We start from the raw sequence: 27,076 nt of genomic DNA, 5'->3' as shown, positions 1-27,076 counted from the left end.
TAAAAGTTATTAAACATAAATGTGTAAATTGGCACAACCTTTCTGGAAAACAGTTTAGTAATATTTATCAAAACCTCAAAAATGTGTGTATACTTTTTTGACCCAGCAGTTTTATAATTCAACATCTAGGAATTTGTCACAAGAAAATAGCCATATATGTGAAAATAGGGATGTATCAAGGAGTTCCTTGCGTCGTTGTTTATTCTTTCCATACACTGGAAAGAATTCCGATGTCCAGCCATAGGGGTTACCTGAATCTTAGCATGTCCCACATGTCAGACTACTCTGCAGCCATTACAGATCTTGAAATCTTGAATGACATAGGAAAGTGTTTACGATACATTGCTAGAAAAATTTTAAAGTGTTACAAAATGTTCTGTAAAGAATAAGACAGATAGCATTCCTAGATGTTAATAAGTTATTTCTAGGTAGTGATATTTTTAAGGATATAATTTTCTTCTTTATGCATTTCTATATTTCCTCCCTTTTTTGCACTAAAAACACACTTTTATAATCAGAAAGAGACAAGGTCTTTTTTCTTTCTTTTTTTTTTTTTCTTTTGAGACAGAGTCTCGCTCTATCTCCCAGGCTGGAGTGCTGCAGTGGTGCAATCTCAGCTCACTGCAACCTCTGCCTCCCGAGTAGCTGGGATTACAGGCACCTGCCACCATGTGCCCACACCCAACTAATTTTTGTGTTTTTAGTAGAGATAGGGTTTCACCATGTTGGCCAGGCTGGTCTCAAACTCCTGACCTCAGGTGATCTGCCCGCCTTGGCTTCCCAGAGTGCTGGGATTACAGACGTGAGCCACTGCCCCCGACCAAGACAAATTCTTTTAGATATGTTATCCTACAGCAATGCTGTCCAATAGCAAATATAATGTGAGCCACAAATGTAAGGCACATGTGTACTTCAGATTTTCTAGTAGCCACATTAAGGAGAAAGAACGAAAGAAAAATGATTTTAATAATAGATTTTATTGAATCCAATGTATCCAATTACAATTGTAATATGTAATCAGTATAAACAAAAGAAGTTTACATGTTCTTTTTGTACTCTTTGTGATCCAGTATGTATTTATAATACCTCTCAGTTCAGCTGGGCTGCATGTCCACTGCTTGGTGGCCCTCGTGGCTGGGACAGAGCCACCATTAGATGGTCTCTTGCTGGGCTGCCGAGATAGTGTAGATGAGTGAGTGTTTTCAGTGTCTGGAAGAGATTAGACTCAAGTAGTGTCTGAGTTCACAAAATGTCTTCTAATGTAGCCAGGCTTAACAGCATATCCCATACTTCCAGATTTTAATTACTATTTTTAAAAAACGTTCTAGAGAATATCAGAAGTGTTGGGTCCTCAGAGGTCAGCTCAGCTCTGGCTCTAGTCTCCATGCCTGCTGTAAGCTGCGTGAGAGCAGGCGGCAGCCCAGACATCTTCTGCCTCCTGCCTGTTTCTCTGCTCCCTTATCTATCTCTCCAGATACTCTCATAGCAGCATAGAACAGAGCTGAAAAATCTCTAGCTTGAGCCCACGCAGTCAAGGCTGCAATCAGCTTTGATCGCGCCACTGCACTCTAGCCTGGGGGACACAGTGCGACCCTATCTCTACAAAAAAAAAGAAAATCTCTAGCTTAAACGAAATTGGTCAGGCTTGATAGCTGTGTGATTTTGAGCTTCCGCTTACTCATTTGTAAAATGGGCATAATGCTTTTCCTCGCGGAGTTAGTTATAAAGACTAAATGAGCTAATGGACAGTGAGTACTTAACAGTGTCGTTCACATGGCAGGTGCCTAGTCCCATGAACGATGCAGATTGTTATGGCCTCTCTCAAGCAGCCTTTTGGTTGATAGACTGGCATGAATTTTATGCATGTCTGCATCTGCTCATTTATTTGTCACCTTGGTCAGTATTTAAAGGCTTTGTGGAAAGGCTCTGGGCCTTTATTTACCACAGTGTGCTGAGGCTCCAGCTTGATCAGGTTGGATCAGGAGGAGGGTTCTAAAGAACACTGCCTGGGGGTGCCACCACCACCATGCACTGCACACATCTTGTTTGATAATCAAAAGCAGCCTTTCTAAAATGAACATTAGCTGCATATCCTCTTCAATGTCTTTTTTTTTTTTTTTTTAATTTATTTTAATAGAGACAGGGTCTCCGTAAGTTGTCCAGGCTGGTCTCCATCTCCTGGGCTCAAGGGATCCTCCCGCCTCGGCCTCCCAAAGTGCTAGGATTACAGGCGTAAGCCATCACACCCAGCTCTCTTCAACGTCTTTAGTGGTAGAAAATGTTGAATGGTAGCTCTGTGATTCCCAGACCTCACCATGCAATCCAAGATGGCCCAACGAAGGGGCCAAGAATATGTTTAATGAAAACCAACCTAGTGACACTGCCCCCAAAGACAAAGATTTCACCATTTTCTCACACCTCCTCACACAGTTTCTTTGCACTCTTAATCAGTTTTTCACAAAACCCAACTTGTTACTGTTTGGACTTTTGATACTCAGCCCAGTCCTATTGGCTTTGAAGTGGTGGGACCAAGGAAAGCCAGCCTTGTAGCAGGCTCATCTACAAGAATCCGGCCCAGTGGCACTCAGACCATAGTCCAGAGGAACCCAGTGTACGTACGTGCGTGTGTGTTTATGGGTTTACGGGTTTACGCATACCCACACACCCGTCTATATATAGCTGTCTCTCCTAAAACAAATTCTGGGGAAACACTTACCTTTATTATTTGCAGTCTATTTGGTTAGTTACCAGTATATTCTTTTCCTTTTTAAAATGCCTACTAAATTATTTCACAATGCAGATCCTGACTTGAATTTCAAAAACACTGAATTAGCACATGAAGCTGTTACCTGTTGATAGTGTGTGCAAGCTTTTCCCTCTTAGAATGATACTTAGTGTGTGTGTGTTCTCAAGTTTTGCTGATATTTTCTGTACTTAACAGGACGATTTTGTTCCCCCTTGTACTAGTGTTTGTCGTGTAGTGAAATTTTTAGTGAAGGGAGATTCCGCGGCTTATCCTGACCCCTGGAAGAACAGGAGAGGAAGAAGTTGGTCTGCCCATGGCCATGGCTGGCGGGTGGGGGTGGGGGAGATGATTCCAGAAGTTTCCAGCCTGCTGGCTTTTGAGTTTTGAAACGGAGCCTGGATTTTCACTTTCCAGTTCAGGAGATCTGGGGAAATCTGGATTGGTTTGGAGTTGTTTTTTTGTCTGTTTTGTTTTGGTTTTTTTTGGACTTTCAGGAAAACCTTTTCAAGGCAGCTGAAAAAAGCTAAAGATGATAGTTTGCTTCTCCTATGCCCTTCCTAAACCCAGAGTTTTCTCTGCAGTTCCATCTCCTCTTGAGAAGCTTAGCTTGGATTTCCCACTGTCCAACTGAACTAAATTTGTTGAAAACCTACTTAAAGTCAACCCTTCCAAGCCATCCCCTCCTGTGGACCTGACTCGGGAGAACTGGTGGGTATTGTGCTTAACACAACAGGGCCCTCACTGGTCTCCCTGCTCTGCAGGTTTGGTGAATTCCGGTTTTGGATCTCTCCATCTTTTGTTGAGAGCACTTGGGGTGAGAGCACTTGGGGGTTCCTGATCACTCTCCTGCTTTAGCTGCTCCTTGCCTGCCTCCCATCCCACCCACCACAGGACCTGCAGGCAGCCTCAGACCTTGCCATTCTCCTTTTCCAAAGCCTTCCATCGTCCCATTTCTTACACAGACTTCTTAGCTCTCCACAGCCTGTCTGTGAGCGAGACCTCACCAGCGGTGGCAATTCTGGCTGTCCTCCGATGGTCCTGTGCTTCCGGTTATGGGGCTGGCCTCTGTACTCTGCATCTGAGGTTGTCGCTTATCTGCTTGTGCTCTGTCTTGCTGCTGCGCTTGTTTTGAAAGTTCTCCCAGAGCAGGAGCCAAGTTTACTGCCTTTTGGGTTTTTCCCCATTCGTTACCCACCACTTTTCTCTGCGTGAGGTGAGCCTTCGGTATAGTCACTGGCAGAGCCAAGAGGGGGCTTTCTTAGAGAAATAATAGGCCTGATCCAGTACAACAGTGCATTTGTTCCAGAAGGCAAATGTGCGGAGTTATGGTGGGGCCGGGGCTGTGCTGTGAAATGGCAGAGGCTCTGATGGCTGGTTTGATGGCTTACTGCCTCCCTTCGTCAGTTTCTCTCGCTGACCTTTACACTAAAAGGTATCCTGCACTTCAGTTTTCAAGAGGAACTAAGAGGCGCTGTCTTTGCTGGCTGGATTCATCAATGTAAAGAAATGCATCCTGTTTACACTTCTGGCAGCGTTTCTTTTATTTGGATGGTGGCCAAAGGCAAACAACTCGGCAGAGTGGGTTTTTAAAAAACAGAGCTTTCCAAGTCCGCATGCTGTTGCCCGAGTGAACATCCAAAATCTTCAGTTTGTCTCAATGGAACTGTTTCATCTTGTAGAAAAAGGCTCATATTATCTTATAGCATTTTATGTCTATCGTAGCTTTGGTATTTATTGTGGGAAGATTTTACTAAGGAATGACTAATCTTAAAAGATTTGGTTTGATTAGGGGCTAAACTAACAATCTATTTTGAAATGAGATAACAAGATTTGCAATTTTTGGTCTTCCTCCAGCAAAACTGAACCCCACCCCACCCCCCCAAAAAAAATCTACATCCCCAGCAGAGAGGGAATCTATACTTTGACTAGAAGTTTAAGTTGCTGGATTTATAAGTTGTCTTAAAAATATGCTCTCTGAACAGTTTGAAGTGTGACATTATATTGAGATGAAGTCATCAAACTGCTTGAGACTTTAACTGTTTATACTTGGGTAACCAAATAAAATGTATGGTTATTCAAACAATTAATACTTCGGTAACACCATTACTGAAAAAAGGATTTTTCTCTTAGCCATTAAAGAGACTTGAATGAGTTGTCTTTCTTATTTTTTTTTAAGTGTATGTGAGATTTAGGATTTTCTTGGCTTTTGTGTTTTAGAAAATTGGTCTTTCATTGGAAAAGGATAGGAGTAAGAGGTTTATTATTATAATATGCCTCCTATACTAGTATTTTACTTTTAAGACTTTAGCAACTCTGTATAATGATGGTGAAAGTGTAACTTACCAGTTCTGCAAAAGTACGGTAAATACATTATTGCTACAGGCTTTAAACTCCAGAGAGAGCTTACATCTCTCTCTAAAAAGGAAGAAAAGGGGACTCAGAATCTAGCCAGATGTCCCCAAGTAGAAAACGTCGCTGGAACTCAGATGTGGATTTTCAGAACAAAGTTGGCAGAGAGCAGTTTTTGACTAGAATCAATGTAAAAGGGCAAAAGAGAGACAGCTTTTTTTTACATGCCTTTTTTCCTTCAAAGGAAGGGGAAAAGGTATGGAAAATGGACTGTAGTTAACTATTGTAATTCAAAGCTCATCAGTAGTTTAGCCACCTTTCTTGTGTTTTGAAAAAGGGAAAGGAGGAGTCTTTTCTTGTGGTTGGGTGCAGTTCATTTGGACCAGCTCCAGCCTGCTTGGGCAGAGTGTGCGATGGGAATAGACTGCTGTTGCATGAGCCGGTTTTGCGTGTGTGTTTTTAAGCCAAACCTATGTTCACCCTGATAATTGGGGAAGGCCTGGTTTGTGCAGTGCTGCAGTCTTCCTAAGTGACCTTTGGCCTTCCAAGTCTGACTTGGCCCCCTGACTTCGTCTTTGACATAAAATGAAACTTCCTAGGGGTTACTGATTTAACTTCTGAGTGAGGTTGTACTCCTTGTGAAGCTGAACTTTTCATTTGTAAAAATAGCACCTGAATAGATACCTGGTGGGTCAGACCCAATTTCTGTATTTGAGTTGGGTGAGCAGGGCCTTCCCGGATAGCGGGAGGGTTGGTGACTTGATTGGGAGGGCATGGAGGCTGAAACCCCATCCAACCCAGCATTGCCAGGCTGGGCTGCATCTGCGTGGATGTTGGAGAGCGTTTTTCTGATTTGTACAAAGGCACTGAGACTCTTTGCCCGAGACCTCGCCAGAGAAATCTGTGTGCTACCTTCTCCGTGCACACAGAAACTCCGAGATAGTTTTTGTTGTGCATAGTGGGGAAAAGAGGAATTGCCTTTGTTTCCTTGGGTTCTTGAACCTTTTTGGTTTTGTCCTTTTGGAAAGGCAAGAGTTTGGTGTGGTGTAGTCAAAGGAAGTGGGGAGATGAGGACCCAGAGGAGGAATCACAGTGGGGGAGCCGGGAGGAAGGAAAGTGGAGAGTTTATTCAAGTCACATTTTCCCTCTAGGTAGATTCCAGTCCACCACTGCTACTCGTTCAGATGAACCCACACTTCTGAAAGCTCTGTTTGAGACCCATCTCCAGTTAGGATTTTAGCAAGCCTCACCTTTTCCTAACTATCTCTTTTCCTTTGGCCTCTGCTAACCTTCCCTCTCCACATCACGTAGTTGGAACTTACATTGCTGTGGTTGCTAGTTAACTTTTTAAAAACTTTTTATTTTGAAATAAGTATAGGTTCACAGGAGGTTGCAAAGATAGTACAGAGAGGCATGCAGTTTTCCCAGTAGTTATGACACACATAATTTCAGTATGCTGTTGAAGTCAGGAGACGGGCTTTGGGACAGTGTGTATGTGGTTCTGCACCCTTTCCTCACCTGTGTAGGTTTCTGTAACCACCACCACAGTCCAGACCACAAAGATCTCCTCGTGTTGCTCCTTTCTAGACACTTCTCCCCGTCTTTCCCATTACTAACCCCTGGCAACCATGAATCTCTTGTCCATCTCTGTAATCTTGTCACTTCAAGAATATTATTAAACAGAATCGCATAGTGCGTGTTCTTTTGAGACTGACTTTTCTTTTAACATAATGTCCTAGAGCTTCATCCAAGTTGTTGCATTTCCATAGTGAATTCCCGTTTATTGCTGGGTAATGGTCCATGGTATGGTGCACCACAGCTTGCTTCCAGTTTGGGTCTATGATGAACAGAGCTGCTGTGAACATTACAGGGTTTTGTGTGGACTCAGTTTTCATATTTCTGAGATAAATACCCAAGTACAGCTGCTAGGCTGTATGGAAGTTGCATTTTTAGTAGTTATAAATCCACCCAACTGTTTTCTAGTTTGTACCATTTGACATTCCCACTAGCAGTGTATGAGAGGTCCGGGGTCTCTGCATCCTCACCTCCACTTGGTGTTGTCCCTGGTTTTCTTGGTTTGTTTGTTTTTTAGCTGCTTTAACAGGTGTATAGCAGTATCTTACTGAGGTCTCGATCTGCTTTTTCCTGATGTCCGGTGAACTTGAACATCTTTTTCACTTATGTATTTGCTGCCTGTGTATGTTCTCCAGTGAAATATCTCATCATGTCTTTTGCCCATTTTCTTTAAAAAAATTTTTTTTTCTCTTCATTCATTTCATTCTGTGACCTGCTGAATTTTGCCCATTTTCTAACTGGATTGTTTGCTTTTTAAACTGTTGAGTATGTATGTATGTATCTCAGGATCTTGCTCTGTCACCCAGGCTGGAGTGCAGTGGCACTGTCATAGCTCTCTGTAACCTCAAACTCTTGGGCTCAAGCGATCTTTGTGCCTCAGCCTCCTGAGTAGCTGGAACTATCAGCGTGCGCCACCATGCCTGCCTAATTTGTTTAATATTTTTGTAGAGACGAGGTTTCACTATGTTGCCCAGGCTGGTCTCGAACTTCTGGCCCCAAGTGATCCTCTCCCCTCAGCCTCACAAAGTGTTGAGATTACAGGCGTGAGCTACTGTGCCCGGCCTAACTGTTGAGTTTTGAATGTCCTTGTATATCCTAAATGAGTCCTTTGTCAGATATGGCAGATGTGTGGTTGGCAACTATTTTCTCCCAGTTCATAGCTTCTTTTCAGCCTTTTAAGAGGGTCTTTGGCAGAGCAAAATATTTTAGTTTTCATAAAGTTCAATTTATTGATAATTTTTCTCGTATGAATCATGTATTTGGAGTCACATCTAAGAACTTTTCACCACACCCTACATCCTGAAGATATTCTCCTATGTTATATATAGTTTTACATTTTGATTTGATTTTGTAGAAGCCGCGAGGTTTAGGTCAAGGTTATTCCCCCACTCCCTCCCCCCACCCCCCACCCCCCCCCACCCCCCCGATTTTCTTTGCCTGTGGAAGTCCAATTCCTCCAACAGCATTTGTTGAAAAGACCAGGCTTCCTCTTTTTAATGGCTTTTGCACCTTTACAAAAATCACTTAGCTGTATCAGGGGCTATCCATGGGTTCTCTGTTATGTTCGATTGATCTGTGGGTCTGTCACCTCACCAATACCACACAGTCTTGATTATCATAGCTATATAATAAGTCTTAAAATCAGATAGACTGATTGTTCCCACTTTTCTTTTTCAGAGTTGCTAATTTAATGCTTTCAGAGTTGCTAATTTAATGCTTTTTCATATAAATTTTCAAATAATCATATTTATATCTACAAAAGATCCTGCTGGGATTTTATGGAAATTGTGCTAAACCTGTTTATTAATTTAAGGATATTGATACCGTGTTGAATCTTCTAATTCGTGACTGTGGTGTATCTATTAGATTTTGAAAATTTCTTTCATCAACATTTTGCAGCTTTCAGCACATAAGTCTACACATACTTTGTTACAATTACACCTATTTCATTTTTTTAGTGATTGTTAGTAGTACATTTTTCATTTCACTTTCCACATGTTCATTGCTAGTATATAGAAAGACAATCGAATTTTGTGTATTGACATTATATCCTGCAACTGTTCTGGATTCATTTGTTCAGGAGTTTTTTTTGGTAGATTACTTTGGGATTTTCTACATAAATCATCTTTTTATCTGCAGATAGGTTTAGTTGTGTGTTTTCTTTTTTTTTCTGTCTAATTTGTTTCTTTGTTCCCCCTGCTTTTCCTGAGCTGTGTGATCTTTTATTTCATTTTCCTACTTATCGCACTGGCTAGAACTTCTAGAACCATGTTGAATAGCAGTAGCAGAAGTAGGCATCTTTATCTTTTCCTAGTGTTGGAGGGAAAGCTCTCAGTCTTTCATATTAATTATGAGGTTAGCTGTATGTTTTTTTGTCAGTGTTCTTTATCAAGTTGAAGAATTTCTCTATTCCTAGTTTGCTAAGGTTTTTTAAAATCATGAGTGGGTGGTAAGTATTTTTCTTATCCATATATTTGTCTTTCTAGCCAGATTCTGAGTTTCTGGGGGTCAGATACTGCTTCTTAAAGTTTGTTTCCCCCACATTGAACAAATGTTTGTGGATTGGTAGAACTAGGCATGGTCTCCAACGGCAGACAGACAAGGTCCTGAGGGGGAAATTTAGGGAACATCTCTAACCAGACCATCCTGGTCAGCTGGGTCTGGAGGAGGCGTTCAACTACTCTTTTTGCGTGTGTGTGTGTGTTTTGTTTTGTTTTTTTGTTTGTTTGTTTGAGACGGAGTCTCGCTCTATCGCCCAGGCTGGAGTGCAGTGGCGCAGTCTCGGCTCACTGCAAGCTCCGCCTCCCGGGTTCACGCCATTCTCCTGCCTCAGCCTCTCTGAGTAGCTGGGACTACAGGCGCCCGCCACCACGCCTGGCTAAGTTTTTGTATTTTTTTAGTAGAGACGGGATTTCACCGTGGTCTCGATCTCCTGACCTCATGATCCGCCTGCCTTGGCCTCCCAAAGTGCTGGGATTACAAGCGTGAGCCACCGCGCCCGGCCTCAACTACTCTTTAGTCATCATTACATCTGACTCAGTGGTTCGAGGCAGAAGCGGAAGTTACAGGCACCAAATTGATGCTGCAGGAGAGAGATGAAGGAGGCAGAATGGATTCATCTACTCTGCCCTGGGTGTCAGAAACGAAGATTTTTAGGATAAGTGCCAACTAAAAATCATTGAGTTGTACACTTTAAATTGATGAGTTCTATGGTACATGGATTATAGCACAGTAAAACTGTTATTAAAAAAAAAAAAAAAGGTCGGACGCAGTGGCTCACACCTGTAATTGCTAGTGCTTTGGAAGGCTAAGGCCAGAGGATCAGTTGAGCCCAGGAGTTTGAGACTAGCCTGGGCAATATAGTGAGACCCTGACTCTACAAAAATCTTAAAATTAGCCGGGCATAATGAGGCATGCTGTGGTCCCAGCTCCTTGAGAGGCTGCGGGCAAGGATCACTTGAGCCCAGAAGGTCGAGATTGCAGTGAGCCATGTTCATGCCACTGCATTCCAGCCTGGGTGACAGAGCAAGACCCTGTCTCCAAAAAAGGAACATAGATAAGTGCCTAGTGAGCAGGTGACCCTGGTTTTCTCTGTCCTGGAGGATGGGATGCTGCTCTCAGCTGGCCTGAATCCCCCAGATTGCTCTGAAATGAGAAGGCTTTTCCAGATGGACAGATGTGCACTTGATCGCCTTCTCAGGGCCCTTGACCACTCTGCACACCCCCAGTGCAGACCATACCAGAGAGTATGCAGTGGGCCCCTGGGAAGAACACAGAAGCTCTCATAGACACTGCCTTGCTGATTTCGAAACATTAGTCTAAGGATGGTGAAATAGACCTCCTAACTGCTCAGAGGGTGCTGTTTCTGCTGAGAGAATATTTTCCAAAGGCTGGCTGCATTCCCTAATACTATTTTAGTTTAGGTTATTTCTTCATCCCTTTGACCCTGTTGATGAGGTAAGAAGAGGCAGAACAATATTAACTTTATTTTTAACAATGAGGAAATAAGCAAAAGAATGAAAATTAGTTTCTCATCACAAACAATGGTGACGTTAAATCTAGAACATGATCCCCTGGCGCCCGTTTTGGTGGGCGGGCTACTTGGCTTGTCGTATTTTAGTCTTTTCCTGTCTCATGACTGCTGACTGCCTGGATTTGTATGTTTTCCCACCCGTTTTAAGCTGGAAGAAGCAGTTGTGTCTTCTGGAATCGAGGAGCTGCCAGATTTCAGTGATGATGACAGTAGTAGTGCTGGTAGTACTCTTGGCAGTACAGTCATCCCCCGTTATCCACAGCCAGGCGCCAACGGAAAATAGGCGCGGACAGTGGTACCACATTTGAGAGACAGAAGGAGAGACCACATTTACTTAACTTTCATGACAGTATATTATTATAATTGTTGTATTTTATTATTAACTTTTTTTTTTTTTTTTTGAGATGGAGTCTTGCTCTGTCGCCCAGGCTGGAGTGCAGTGGCACAATCTTGGCTCACTGCAAGCTCCGCCTCCCGGGTTCACGCCATTCTTCTGCCTCAGCCTCTCCGAGTAGCTGGGACTACAGGTGCCCGCCACCACGCCCGGCTAATTTTTTTTTGTATTTTTAGTAGAGACGGGGTTTCATCGTGGTCCTGATCTCCTGACCTCGTGATCCTCCTGCCTCGGCCTCCCAAAGTGCTGGGATTACAAGCATGAGCCACCGCGCCCGGCTGTATTTTATTATTAACTATTATTGTTAATCTCTTACTGTGCCTAATTCATAAATTAAACTTTAAAAACAATACAGGTAGGGCTTGGTACTGTTCAAGGTTTCAGACGTCCACTGAGGGTCTTGGAATTTATGCTGCGGATAAGGGGTGGGGGCTACTATAGTTGTTGTTAAAACATTGTTTTTTTGGTGGGGAGGCTGAAGCGGGCGGATCAGCTGAGGTCAGGAGTTCAAGACCAGCCTGGACAACATGGTGGAACCCTGTCTCTACTAAAAATACAAAAATTAGCCGTGCATGGTGGTCTGTAATCTCAGTAATCCCAGTGCTTTGGGAGGCCGAGGCGGGCAGATCACGAGGTCAGGAGATCGAGACCATCCTGGCTAACACGGTGAAACCCTGTCTCTACTAAAAATACAAAAAATTAGCCGGACGTGTTGGCGGGCGCCTGTAGTCCCAGCTACTCGGGAGGCTGAGGCAGGAGAATGGCGTGAACCTGGGAGGCGGAGTTTGCAGTGAGCCGAGATCACGCCACTGCACTCCAGCCTGGGGGACAGAGCAAGACTCTGTCTCAGAAAATAAAAATAAAAAATAAAAAATAAATTAAAAATTAGCCAGGCGTGGTGGCAGGTGCCTGTAATCCTAGCTACTTAGGAGGCTGAGGCGGGAGAATTGCTTGAACCTGGGAGGTGGAGGTTGCAGTGAGCCGAGATCACTCCATTGCACTTCAGGCCTGGGCAAAAAGAGTGAAACTCCACTTACAAAAAAAAAAAAAAAGTTGGTTTTTTACTGATACACTTCATTTTCCAGTGAAATTTTCTGAATTTGTTGCCACCTCCTCCCCGCTCAGTTGTCTCTTTTCCAGTAGCTTTGCAAATGAATGATAGCAGAAGGCAGACTTCTTTCTATGGTGCTTATGTACATCTGTTTTCTTTTTTTTCTTCTTTTCTTTTTTTTTTTTTTGAAACAGGGTCTTGCTCTGTTGCCCAGGCTAGAATATAGTGCGGCAATCATAGATAATTGTAGCCTTGACCTCCTGGGCTCAAGCAATCCTCCCCGCTCAGCTGAGACTACAGGTGTGCCACCACCAAGCCCAGCTGTTTTTAATTTAATTTAATTTTTTGTAGAAGCAGGGTCTTGCTCTGTTGCCCAGGCTGGTCTCAAACTCCTGTGTTCAAGCAGTCCTCCCTCTTTGGCCTCCCAAAGGGGAGGCTCACAATGTGAGCCACTACCCTCGGCCATGTGCGTCTATCTCGGTGAGGTTATGTTCCTAGGAGTTAAGACATTTCATGTCACAACAAACAAACCAGGAGACAGACTCTGGCTGCACATTTGAGAGCTTGTGAGTCTTCTGCATTATAACAATTGATGCCCATTTTGAGGTTTTCTAGTGTGGTTTAGTCTTTGGAACGCAATTAAATCCTCTCTCATTTCTTTTATTTTCTAGGGCTCAAGGGTTCTTGTTGATGCACGAGATAAGCTTGGCATTCCTTGGCAGTATTCTGAAAATGAGAAGCATGGGATGTTCCTGATGGCGTTTGAGAACAAGGCGGGGCTGCCTGTGGAGCCGGCCACCTTCCAGCTGTACGTCCCAGCCCTGAGCGCACTCTGGAGGGATTCTGGCATCAGGGAGGCTTTCAGCCGGAGGAGCGAGTTTCAGCTGGTGAGTGAGTAAGCCTTCTTTCTGGGCACCTGATAGTGTGTTTTTTTACACGACTATTTTGGACCGTTAGTTGAATTTCCTTTAAAACTGTGTAACAGTCCAAGCAAGCTCTAAATCACTGTAAGTTGTAATGATCAACAACCAAAACACAGGACGGAGGCAAATGCTATATAAAAGGCTCAAGAGGGGAAGGAGCAAGAGCCACTCAGGCAAGATCAATAGCTTTCTTCTGGGAATACGGAGGGTTCTTCGAATCTTCAGGATTGGCACAACCCAAGGAATTTAGTTTTTCTTAGAGATCTTGTTCATAGTAGGAAATAACACCCCCCCCCACAACAGCTTCCCAGGTTTGGACCTGTGGATATGGGCAAATTACGAAGGCCTTCGGATCAGCACCTCGGAAGCAAATCCGACTCCTCCCTGTTGTTCCCTTCAGATTTGTTCCTTTCGTTGTAAGGTCTGAAAACTTCACAAAGCCCAGTTATTTAGACTCATTTAGGGTCTGAATCTATAACCAGAAAATTTGGGGGGGGTTTGCCTGTTTGCCTTTTGTTTTTTTTCTACCTTTCAACATTAACCGTATATAAAGTAAAATGTACAATTTTTCTGATAACCAGCATAAATGTGCACAGCTGATATTAATACACACCCAGGGTATCCAGAAATGCCTCTGACTCTCACAGCCCTTTGCCCCCTGAGCACCCAGAATCAAGTTGAAGTCATGAATCTTTTGCCCTTCTTATGATTTTGCCATAATACCCATTTATGATTTGTAAACACGACAGTCTTGAGTTTTACTGATTCTTAACCTTCATATAAGTCATTTCTTAGTGTATAGTATATATGCTTCTATGACTTACCTTTTTCACTCCACATGTTGGAATTTCGTCAGGCAAGGCACATAGCTGCGGTTCTTTCCGTTTCACTGCTGTCTGATGCTCCATTGTGGAAAGATAGTAGGATCCATTCCTTCTTTCATTGAGGTACTTTTGAATTGTTTTTCATATTTTGCTATTGGAAATGTCTTTTTTTTCCTTTTTTTTTTTTTTTTTTTTTCTTTGAGGTGGAGTCTTGCTCTGTCGCCCAGGCTGGAGTGCAGTGGCGCCATCTCAGCTCACTGCAACCTCCACCTCCGGATTCAAGTGATTCTCCCACCTCAGCCTCCCGAGTAGCAAGGACTGTAGGCACCCGCCACCACACCAGCTAATTTTTATATTTTAGTAGAGATGGAGTCTTACCATGTTGGCCAGGCTGGTCTCGAACTCCTGGCCTCAGGTGATCCACCCACCTCAGCCTCCCAAAGTGCTGGGATTTCAGGCATGAGCCACCATGCCCCACCCTATTCATATCTTTTACCCATCTTTTTCCTGCAGAGTAATAATTTTTATTTTTCTCATTCATCTGAGAGGTGCTATATAGTCCCCTCAGTTCAATTTCCTTATATTCTTCCCCCAAGTCCCCCAATGTTAACATCTTAACCACAATACAACTATTAAAACTAAGAAGTTGACATCGGTATGAAAGCATCAATTAACTGTAGACCTTGCCTGAATGTGACCCATCTTTCCTCTCGCTCTCCTGTCCGCTGCTTCCTCTCGCGCTCCTGTCTGCTGGGTCCTGGCCTGGAATCCCCCATTGTGTTTAGTCATTGTGTCCCCTTGGTCTCCTGCAATCCATGATAGCTCCTTGATCTTTCCTTGTCTTTCATGACCTTGACATGTCCAGAGCACTGGCCAGGTATTGTGTAGAATATTCCTGTTTGGGTTTGTCTGGTATTTTCTCGTCATTAGGATGAGGGAATGCATTTTTTTTTGGCACAGAAACCGCAGGCGTTCCATTGAGCCCTGCTCAGATCATCTGATCAGGAAGTGCGTGATATTGTCCAGTGGCTGGTGCTGCAAGCCTGGGTCACTTGGTTGAGGCACTGTTGGCCACCTTTCTCCACTGGGAAGTCAGTATTTTCTCTGTGTTGTTAACACATATCTTAGGGAGATACATTGAGACCCTGCAAATAGCCTGTTTCTCCTCAGGCTTTTGCCTGTAAATGTTACTGTCCTCCAGGGCATCTTAAGGATGACATTTTTACTAGCCCCTTTCCATCTGCACATTCCTTCTCAAGTTAACTTTAACAGTTAAGGTAAAAGAATCAAAAGAAAGTGGAAGATATGGTTGCAGTAGAAAGGAAATTTTAATCTCCTAAAGAGCAGGGGTGGAAGAAACAATTGGGAAATACTTGTCAATATCTCAGCGTGAAATTGAGGTTTACACCTTTTCCCCATAAACTCACACAGTCTGGGAAAGAAGTTTCTCGTTCATTTAGAACTTGGATGGAAATTGAAGATTTTCCAAAGAAGGAAACAGAAGCATCCGGGGCTGATCATATTGAGTGAGGCTGTCTAGGATTCGGCATGGTGCAGCAGCTTTGACAGGCTTCTGTCTTTGCCCTGTTCCGTCGGTGCAGGGTGTCAGTGCTGGAAGGGACCTCCCAATTTAGGAAGTCAAGCCCTTGTATTTTCACAACATGGAAGTAAGCCCATACCAGTTATGGTGTGCCTGAGGCCACATCATCTTGGTAATCACTGTGAGAAATTTGGGCCTGAAAGCCCAGTCTGCTTGTTTCTCCCTTTCTTCACTCATTCATTCATTCATTCTGCATTCATGGATCACCTACTGTGTGAGACACAGTGCTGCATGCTGGGGATATAGCAGTGAAGAAGACCAAACATGAGCCTCTCCCCAGCAAGTGAGCTTTTAATCTAGATGTGCGCTTGGCGAGTGATTAGGGTAAGGTGGCCACAGGTGGGTCAGTCATCCCTTTGGTTTGATCTTATGCTTCAGACCACGAGACTTCGCGAAGATACAGAAAATACACTGTTGTAGTCAGTAATACATTTGTAAAGTCTGTAATAACCAAATGCAGAGATAATGATGTGAAATTCTTGTTTATTGGGTGGTGGGTGCATGACTGTTATTCCTATACTTTATAGATTTGCACTTCTTTTTATTCTTCAAAAAAAATGATGGAGCATTTTACTAAAATAGGTAGATAGTAGGACCCTAATAGTCATTATTGTCAAAATACACAATTACAGCAAAACTGAAAGAACATACCCATCTGAATTCACCATTACCAGGGCTCCCTCCCCCACTGCTGCAGTAGACTCAGGGCTCCCCTTCCCAATCCCTGCAGTAGACCCAGGGCTCCCCTCCCCCACCCCTGCAGTAGACCCTTGTTTCTCTTCCAATCTTTTCCTGAGTGTCAAAGCTTTTCTAGGGTGATGCTTCATCACCTTGTTTTTTGCTTTTCTTTCTTCCCCAGCTGACAGCATTTGACAGTCTGCTGTGAAGAGCTGCAGCTGCTTTGAGAATTGCTGTCAGCCAGGTACTAGGCGCCTCCCTGTTCCCTCTGCCGTCTTGCTTTTTCCTGCCATTCCAGTCAGAGATAGAAACAAAAAGAGGAGGAAAAAAGGCTGTGTCTGGTGATTACCTTGTGACGGCCCTTTCTTCTCTGAGAGGAGCAGGGTGGGCCGGAATGGGGGTTGGAAATCTTCCCTTTCCATAGAGGAGGCAGCCTGGCCGCCTTCCCCACTGGCCCCTTGCCATGCATGGCCATTGCTGTCCACTGCTGGTCACAGACAGCAGATACCCCATGAGCATCACTTCTGTGGCTCAGTTAAAAGGAAGATGATCTCGCCATGTTAGACCTTATCTTCCAAAACACAGTTAAGTAAGACATAGCAGGATGCTCAGCAGAAAGGCTTTGGTCATCGGTATAACTAATATAAATATTATCTTCTTGTCTGTCCTCTTTTTTAATAAAATAAAATTTAGCATTTTTAAAATATAGCTTGCTCATTAACTAATGTGCTTATAATATAGTATGTGGATGATACTGCCATGAATTATCTGCTTTTGAGTATACCATTTATTTCTTTACTTTTTTTTTTTTTTTTTTTTTAAGAGACAGTCTTGCTCTGTCTTCCAGGCTAGAGTACACTAGTGTGGTCATAGCTCACTGCAGCCTGGAACTCCTGGGCTCAGGCAAACCACCCACGTCAGCCTCCTGAGTAGTTGGGATCACAGGCATGTGCCACCACACCTGGCTAATTTTTACTTTTTCTTTTTCATAGCATTGAGGTCTTACTATGTTGCCCAGGCTAGTCTCAAACTCCTGGGCCCTAGCAATCCTCCTGCCTTAGGCTCCCAAAGTGCTGGGATTACAGGTGCATGCCACCAGGCCCAGCCTTGGTGTACCTTTGCATTTTAGGATCTAGATAATTAGAATTATACGACATAGATATATCAGTGTCTTTGGTGTGTGGCTCCTGACCTCAGTGTGACCTAGATTTGTATGTCATAGTCCTTGTGTGCCATGGAGGGTATTCTTTCAGTGAGTCCTTTCTGTGTGCCAGGCCCTGTGCTGAAGTCAGGTCTCATTTCCTCACATAGCCGGTAGGACAGACAGACATGCAAGCAAATAATTATTATAAATGTGGTAAGAAATATAATTGAGGCTAGACAAGGTGTTGCACACCTGTAGTTCCAGCTATTCGGTGGCTGAGGTAGGAGGTTCGCTTGAGTCCAGGAGTTCAAGGCTATAGTGAGCTGAGATCACGCCACTGCACTGATTACAGCCTGGGCAACAAAGCGAGACCCTGTCTCAAAAAACATAATTGAAAAATAATCAGGCTATGTTAAGCATAAAGGAAAAAAGTAGACAATTCTATCTGGCAGGAGGAGGTCAGAGGTGCTTTGGAGGAGACTTTTCTAAAGGCAGGTAGGATGACCCAGGAGACAGTGAGGAGTGAGGTGGCAGAGGGAGCAGACAGAGGCAGGGACTGGGAAAGCAGCCGGCAGAGCGGAAGCTTGCCCAGCCAGGGGGCTGCCCTGCAGAGTCGAGCAGGCTTTAGGCAAGAAGAGTATGCATGCATGTGGATGCAAGCACAGAAATCCCAGCACAAACTAGTTTAACCAAAGGTGCTTTGTGAGCCAAAAACTGACACGGGCGGGAGCTTTATGTGCAGTGTGAGCTATTTCTCTGCCCTTTCCTGGGCTTCTCTGTGCTGGTTCCTTTTTGGCCTGGCTGCCTCTGTGGCTGCAAAATGATGGCAGCAGAATGAGGCCTCACGCGCACACATCACCACCAGGAGCAAGGAAGGGACCTGGCACGTGGCCAGGGAGATGCTGTGCGTGGTCGGTTTAGGCATGGATGAACTCTGCATCCCTGTCCTCACCACTGGAGAAGTAGGGGCTGCCTAACTGGAGCAGTGGGTGGGATGTTGCCACCCGGTCTGTGTGCTGTAAGGTGGGTGCAGGCACGGGTCTCAGAGGTCACAGTGTTCTCTGCGGCCACATATACCAAGCAGTTTGAACTCACCTATGGGGAGTGAGGCACCACTGAGGTGTCAGAGCAGTAAATCACAGATCTGAGTTGTTGTTTTTCCAGAAATCACTGTGACTCATGTAAAAGATGCCTGAAGGGGTCCGGGCACGGTGGCTCACGCCTGTAATCGGAGCACTTTGGGAGGCCAAGGCAGGTGGATCACTTGAGGTTGGTTCAATACCACGCTGGCCAACATGGCAAAACCCCGCCTCTACTAAAAATACAAAAATTAGCCATGCATGGTGGTGGGGCGCCTGTAATCCCAGCCACTCTGGAGGCTGAGGCAGGAGAATCGCTTGAGCCCAGGGGTGGAGGTTGCAGTGAGCAGAGATCACTCCACTGCATTCCAGCCCGTGCAATGTGTGTGTGCAACAAGACCCTGTCAAAAAAAAAAGGTGGGGGGGAGGTAAGATGGGGCAAGGCCGGCTGAGCTCTCCTGGGCTCCATAGAGAGGCAGTGTGGTCATAGCAGGGCAGAGGTGGTCTTGGTCCTTACTCTCATGTCCTACTGTTCATCACACCATCTGCTGCTTTCCTGGCTGCACAGCTCTTTGCTTCCTACCTAGTTAATATCCTCACTATCTAACTTTCCTCCAAACATGGCCTGTGAGCAGGCCAGTAGCATCTTTAGGTACAGAATTGCCTGAATAAGTGGAACTACTTATTGTTTTTCATGACTTACTTTTGAAATTGTGGCCAGTCAATTAAATGTAGTAACTAAGTTGTGAATATAAGTTGTGTCTTTTCTTGCTCGGTCCAGAGCTCTCCCGGTGTCCGGGTGTGCGCTCCTGTCCTCAGCTGCGTTCCAGCCAGACTGAGGAGGGTGGGGAGGGAGAGCTCCCCTCTTCTTTTAGAGTGACTTCCTAGAAGTGCCATCCAACACATCCTCAGAAGTCTCCTGAATGGGAACACAGTTACCTGGCCACAGCGACAAGGCAGGCTGTGCGGTGTGGACTCACAGCCAGCAAATTATCCCGGGGAGGAGCTGTGGAGCTGCCTGGGGGAGCCTGGATGGATCTGTGGGGTGGCCATGGGAGCAGCTTCCACATATTCTTGGCTCTTTGGTTTTGCTGGCATTTGTTTTTTTTTTTTTTTGGAGACAGTCTCGCCCTGTTGCCCAGGCTGGAGTGCAGTGGCACAATCTCAGCTCACTGCAGCCTCTGCCTCCTGGGTTCAAGCGATTCTCCCTCAGCCTCCCCCAAGCAGCTGGGATTACAGGCACCTGCCACCATGCCCGGCTAATTTTTTGTATTAGTAGAGATAGGGTTTCGCTACATTGGCCATGCTGGTCTCGAACTCTTGACCTCAGGTGATCCTCCCGCCTCGGCCTCCAAAGTGCTGGGATTCCAGGCGTGAGCCATGGTGCCCGGCCCTGGCATTTGTTTTCCCTCTGCCATGGTAACAGAGTTGAGAAAATGACCACAAATCTGGAGTACATTTTCTGCCTTCTTGTGGTTTAGCATAGCCATGGGACTGAGTGCTAGGCCTTGCTCTAGGGGCGAAATGACACTTACCCCCAGCCTCTCCCCCTTCCTGATGCCTGGCCAGTGTCAAGAATCTGAGTGGTCAGTGTGGACCCACAACGGAAGCGGCCTTCAGCCTGTCTTGTTTAAGCCTCAGTGTCTTGGCTTTAGCTCTCACCTACGTAGCTTCCCAGAGTGGCATTTCCCGGAAAGCTCAGAAGACGGTGGGTGCCTGGGGGAAGGGAGAAGAGTGTTCTAGCTGGAAGAATGGCAAGCACAGAGGCCCCTAGGCAGGAGCAGGCTTCGTGCTCCAGAGTGCAGCAGGGAGGCTGACGGGAGGTGGGCCAGAGCGGTGGGTGACAGACGACAGCTCGTGGTGCCTGTGGAGGGGCCCTTGAGGGCTGCCAGAAGGACTTAGGAATTGGCCAGAGGCGTGCTGTGGTTTGACTTACACTTAAATAGGATTGCGTTGGCAGCCATGTTGATAATAAAAGTGAGGGTCCCATGGAGGCTCTTGAAGTAATGTAGGTGATGGTGACGGAGGCGGTGAGCTGCGGTCAGTTTCCAGACACCCTAGAACTGGGAGGGATTCACAAGCCACCTCGCCTATTGCTCGCGCAGCTTCAGGATTTGCTGATGTGTCCGCCCTGAGGAAGAGCGAGCCCCAGGGTTGTTGTGTTCTGTGGATTTGGGGTGCTTACTGGGGAGCCCATCACTTGTCTTTGTGAGTACGCCCAGGCTGCCTCTGTGTGTTTGGACCCTGCCCCTGGAGGGCAGAGCACACAGAGCTGAATCCCGTGTTCATGGTTACTCACAGTGGCATCTGGTGTCTTCCTTGCCTGGGGCTTTGCTCTCTGCCAGGAGACATGTTTCAGACCCAGAGTCCCCAGTCTCCCCATGAAGGCCATCACCCCTCATTCCATCAGGTCTCGAGATGGGCATGCTGGGTTGGGGATGCCCAGAGTCGCCATCTTGAATGGGGCAGGGAGAGGTTATAGCGGCTCAGAGACACCTGCCCCAGGGACAGCATCAGTCCTAGTCTGTGCTGGTCAGGGACTAGCTGACTTCTCAAGCATTCAATTAGTGTTTAATTAGCGAAAACTAAACTCAGCAAATCGCACCAGCCCCTACTAGGTGCATGAGAGGATTTTCCCCATACCTCAGCTGTATGGCTTTAGACTTCTATATGCTTAGTCTTCCATAGATAGACAGAGATATAATATGTTTATATGTTTAGTTTTCTGTAAGTTTTGCCAGCTTGGTAAGTCGAACTTTTCATAATCATTGGTTCTTTTCATATGTTTATTGGCCATTTACATTTATTCTCTTCTTAGTTGGCTATTGACATTCTTTGCTGCTTTATTTTTCTTTTGATTCATACCAGTCTATCGCCAGGCGCCCGTTTTTTCCAACTCCCTTTCTTTTTTTCAATTTTTCATTTTGAACTAATTACAGATTCACAGGAAGTTACACAGATAGTCCTTGTGTGTGTCACCTGGTCCCCCCCAATGGTGACATCTTACAGGATTATAGCATGGGATGAAAACCAGGAGACAGGCATTGGTGAGCGTGTGCATGTAGTTCTGTGTCACTTTATTACATGTGTAACATCACAGTCGAAATACAGAACCATTTCCCACCACAGCCTCCCTCATCCTGCCCCTTTCCAGTGTACCTTCTTTTTAAACAGAATCTCTCTCTCTCACCCAGGCTGGAGTGCAGTGGTGCGATCTCAGCTCACTGCAACCTTCACCTCCTGGGTTCAAGTGATTCTCCTGCCTCAGCCTCCCGAGTAGCTGGGATTACAGGCGTCCTCCACCACACCTGGCTAATTTTTTTTATTTATTTTTTATTTTTTGTATTTTTAGTAGAGACGGGGTTTCGCCATGTTGGCCAGGCTGGTCTTGAACTCCTGAACTCGGGTGATCCACCCACCTCAGTCTCCCAAAGTGCTGGGATTACAGGCATGAGCCATTGTACCTTTTTATTTCTGAGTAGTATTCCCTGGTATGGAGATAACACAGCTTGTTTATCTGAAAAATGTGTGCGTATATGCACAGGTACAGTACACACACTTATACATGAAGACTGCATCATTTTTTAGCTCCTAGGATAAGTCACAATGTCAGAAATAAGTGAATACTTTCTAGAGAAAATAGAGTTATTTCAGATATTAAACCGTCAGAATTTACTTTCTTAGTTTTGGTTTGGTACTGTGTATATGTATGACAGTTTTTAACCTTTCACACGAAATAACTTCCATAGTGTGATTCAGAGCTTTCTTAACTATTACAGTCAGAAGGACCTGAGAAATTCCCCTACCAAATCCTATTTGATATTGACACCATTTGAGGTCTGAGACTTGAAGAAATTTGCCTGACGTGACAAAGCTAATGAATGACCCAGACAGGCGTGAGAAGAATTTAGAGTAGCCTGGGTAGTCTCGTGCTTATTTGGGTGCTGATCCCAGCTCTGGAGCGGGTGGGACACTTGCTTTTCCTCGGGGGTGGCTCTCGCCTGAGGATACAGAAGCAGGAAGCTGAGGTATTTGCTATTCTTGGATCCTGCACTGGTGAGAAACTTAATGTGTTTCTGCCTGTGATGTTGGCCTTTCCCCTTCATTTCATTAATCATGAAGAGTATTATATACTTATAAACCTCTAACAATCTACTCCTCTAGGGGGAAAAAATGAAGTGTTAAGTATTTTAACATAGATCCTTAAGCCAGTACATAGTGGCCCGGGGTAAAACTGTGTGATGTAATAGAGTTAATAATGAAATACTTCATGTGGCAGCAAGACCAGAAACCCTAAAGGAAAATAATGATGGATTTGATTACATAAACGTTTTTAACATTTGTATGGCAAAAGTCAACATAAATTAAGAGTCAAATGACAAATTCGGGAAAATTGCAACCTATAACAAAGGTGTTTTCTGTATGCTAAAGAAGTGAGAGAGCGCTTCCGAATCAGTTCACAAGGGATGCATCCCTGGGAGAAAGCAGAGGAAAGAAGGAAGAAGGTCATCATCCATGCCACTCATTGTGGCAACACAAATTAAAGTCATGCTGAAATAGCTTTGTCAGCTAGGTTGGGAGTGATTTTAAAGAATAATGCTTTGGGCTGATTGGGTCTCAGGAAGTAGGTACTATCATACATAAAAAGTAGGAGTATACAGTGAGGAAGTTCCACAGTTTGTGTCAAAACATAAAGTGTTATTCTATCCTTTGGCAGTAATTCATCGTCCCAGGAATTCATCCTAATATAGTAAGATTTCCAGCTTGGCTGGGCATGGTGGCTGATACTTGTAATCCCAGCCCTTTGGTAGGTGAGGCGGGCATATTGCTTGAGTCCAGAGTTCAAAACCAGCCTGGGCAACGGGGCAAAACCCCTTCTCTCCCAAAAATACAAAAAGATTATCCAGGTGTGGTGGCATGTGCCTATAGTTCCAGCTACTCGGGAAGCCGAGGTGGGAGGATCCCATGAGCCTGGGAGGTTGAGGCTGCAGCGAGCCATGATCACACCACTGCACCTCAGTCTCAGTGACAAAGCCAGACCCTGTCTCAAAATAAAAAAGTAAATGTTAAATTTTAAATTAAAATGAGATAAAAATAAAATGATTTCCAGCTTCTAGTTATAGTGGACTAGTTATCTAAAGACCTGCTGAAAATAATTTAAAATGCTAGATAAAATGCTAAAAATAAATTTATTAGGCCAGGCATGGTGGCTTACACCTGTAATCCTGGCACTTTGGGAGGCTGAGGAAGGTGGATCACTTGAAGTTAGGAGTTCGAGACCAGCCTGGCCAACGTGGTGAAACCCTGTCTCTACTAAACGTACAAAAATAAGCCGGGCATGGTGGTGGGTGCTTGTAATCCCACCTACTCGGGAGGCTGAGGCAAGAGAATCGCTTGAATCCAGGAGGTGGAGGTTGCAGTGAGCTGAGATTGCCCCACTGCACTCTAGCCTGGGGGACAGAGCAATACTTCGTCTCAAAAAATAATAATAATAAATAAATAAATATGTTAAAGCCTCTAAGCACTGACAGGATTGTAAAGCACCACCAGGCGAAACCCTACAAAAGCCTGCTGGGAGAAGCAGAGCCTGAGCTGCAGTTTCTGACAGATCTTTTCAGGGTCCCAAAGTGGAGGTGGAAATGAAGTTGGGGGATCTGATAGGAGACTGCCCTGTAATGAATGGGGACCTCAGAGGGTGAGGATGAATGGAAAGGATACGCACAAAGAGGGGACAGCAGAGAGGCAGGGCAGGAGAGGGAGGAGACAAACTAAATCCCACCCATGGGCCAGCTCCCCGGGGGACCTGTCACCCACATACCCAGCACCATGGCAGTCCAGGCAACCCCTGTGCGATGGATCTAGTTTAAAGTGACACCAAACAGATAACGTACCCAAGTGCCTGGTAGAAGCCAACTTTCTCTGGAAAGACACTTTAACCCTAAACCATGGAGATTCCCCACAGGTGGTTTCTTAGGGGCAGGGGCATCACAAAGACAGCCACACTCCCAGGAACACAACACAGTGCCTGGAACCAGAAGCTGCAGCAGACAGTGGGGTCAGACCCACATGCTTCAGATATTGGACTCAGACACCGGTCTTTAAACAGCTGCCCTAACGTGTTTAAAGATAAAAGTTAGAAAACCGGCCACTATTTAAAGTGACATGGCATATGTTTAAAAGAACAAACTAGAAATTCTAGAATTGAACATTTAAAACTAAAAAACTCAATGGCTATGTTAGGCAACAACGTATTAGTAAACTAAAAGAAATAATGGAAGAAAGTGTCAAGAATGTAGAGCTGAGAGACAAAAAGGGAGAATATAAAAGGTCAGGAGGAAGGAGGATGGGGTCAGAAGGTGTAATGCACATTTAACACAGTCACAGGAAGAAAAGTCGGGGCAGCACCATGTTTGAAGTGATGGTGGCTGGTAAATCATATCAAACACAGTCAAGAAACCCAGTGAATCCCAAGCAAGATTAAAAAAAAACCAAAACACTATAGATATAATAAAACTGCAGGAAACTAAACACAAAGAGGAAAATCTTAAAAGTACCTACAGAAAAAGGTAGACGTGAACTTTCAAGGAGTGACAGTTTGACAGCTTTCTTCCCAAAAGCTACAGCAGGCGCCAGAAAGAGTGGAATGACATCTCAAGGCGGTGTCTACAAGAGACCTTAACTCTCAATCTAATTGAGTTTTGTAAAATAGAAGGCAGAACCGAGACATTTCCAAACAGAGAGTTGATGGGTAGCAAATCCTCCCAACAAGAATCATAGGAACTATACTTCAAACAGGAAGAAAGTGATTTCTGATGGAAGGTTTGAAACATGTAAGAAATAATATGAAGACTAACATCTCTTTTTTCTTTTGTTTTAACTTTTGGTGTCAAAGCTAAGAATGCATTGCCAAATCCAAGGTTGTTAAAATTTACACCTACATTTTCTTTTTATGTGTAAGTTATTTTCTATTTAGGTTGTTGGTATGTTTTGAGTTAATTTTTGTATATGGTTTGAGGTAGGGGTCCAAATCCATTCTTCTACATGTGGACAGTCAGTTGTTCTAGCACAATTTGTTAAATGTCTCTTCTTTCCCCATTTACTGGCATTCTTGTGGAAAATCAATTGGCCATAGATATTTGGGTTTATTTCTAGACTCCAAATTCTATTCTCTCAATCTATACATCTATGCTTATGCCAGGAACACACCACTTTGATTACTGTAGCTTTGTAGTAAGTTTTCAAAGTGGGAACTGTGAGTCTTCAAGCTTTGTTTTCTTTTCCCTCATTGTGGTTTTGATTTGCGTTCCCTTGAGGAGTAATGATGTCAAATTGTAGTTGTTATTGATGAAGAATAACGGACTTGCTCTATCACAGAGATTAGCAAACTTTGGCCTGCAAGCTAAATTTCATGTAGCTTATTTTTGTATGCCCACCCATGAAATAAGAATGTGTTTTACATTTTTCAAGGCTTGAGAAAAAAGAATATGTAGTAAAGACAGCTACATGTCTTTAGACCCACAAAGCCTGAAATATTTACCATTTGGCCCTTTACTGGAAAAGTTTGCTAGCCCTTTCTCTAATTATCAGATATTAAGATTATCTTTTTAAAAACTTCAATACAGTGGAGGTATTGGTGCAGAATTAGATAAGTAGAGTGGTCAAACCACATAAAGAACAATGAAATTGGACCCTACACACACACACACACACACACACACACACACACACACACACACACATTGAAATGAATTAGAGACCAAATTTGAAAGGCAAAACCATGTATCTAACGTGTGCATGTGTGTGTGTATGTGTATATATATATACATATATATAAGAGAATCTTCATGATCTTGATGTAGGAGAGAATTTCTTAAGGAACTAAAAGTACAAATCCAAGAGGAAAAGATTAATAATTTGACTCCCATCAAATTAAGAACTTCTGTATATCCAACGATAGCACCAGCTGTGACAGTGAAGTCATTTGCTGTCTGTAACCTACAAAGGTGTGAGTATCCAGAAATAGGCAATTCAGTATGAGTTACAGCTTTCAATAGGCACTTCTGAGAAGAGGAGATGATATTATGATATACTCACAGATTTGCAAAAATTAAAACGTGACAATTCCAAGAATCGGCAAGGATGTGGAATGACAGGAACTCTCATACACTGCAGTGCCAGTGGGAACACAAATTGGTTTCTCTAGTTGGGAAAACAGATGGGTATGATTTACTAAAGATATGTGTTTCCAGTGGCTCAGTAATCCCAATCCTAGGTATGAAAAGCCATGTATGTAAATGTTCATAGCATTATATATAATTGGAAAAATCCAGATGTTCCTCAACAGTAAAATGGGTGAGTAAATTGTTTTTTTTTTTTTATTTCTGAATGCTGCAGGAAAAATGAGCAGAGGACAGCTCTCAGCAATATGATGAATCTCAGAAACATTTTGATGTTGGCCTAAAGACATCAGACACAAAAGCATACATATAGTGTGTTTACATTCATACACAAGCACATATATAGTGTGATTACATTGAGAATTCAACCACATTGTTGAAGACTGCATACACAGGAGATAAAACTACTGGAAAGGATACCAGCATCAAGACAGTGGTTGCTTCTAGAAGACAGAGCGAGTGTTTTGATAAGGGCGCTTCTGAGGTGCTGGTTGCAGTCCATT

General features: G+C 44.1%; 1 protein-coding gene across 1 annotated transcript in view; it reads left to right on the top strand.

Annotated features, from left to right (window-relative positions):
- Positions 1-27,076, top strand: part of GNA12 (G protein subunit alpha 12) — a 114,446-nt gene that overhangs the window by 37,820 nt on the left and 49,550 nt on the right. The window contains exon 2 of the mRNA XM_003274950.3: positions 12,820-13,035. Coding sequence (XP_003274998.1) covers positions 12,820-13,035 — 216 coding nt within the window. The remainder of the gene's footprint in view (positions 1-12,819; positions 13,036-27,076) is intronic.

This window comes from Nomascus leucogenys, chromosome 17 (assembly GCF_006542625.1).
Source record: "Nomascus leucogenys isolate Asia chromosome 17, Asia_NLE_v1, whole genome shotgun sequence".
NCBI classification, from domain to species: domain Eukaryota; kingdom Metazoa; phylum Chordata; class Mammalia; order Primates; family Hylobatidae; genus Nomascus; species Nomascus leucogenys.
This window is presented reverse-complemented; position numbering and strand designations above follow the sequence as displayed.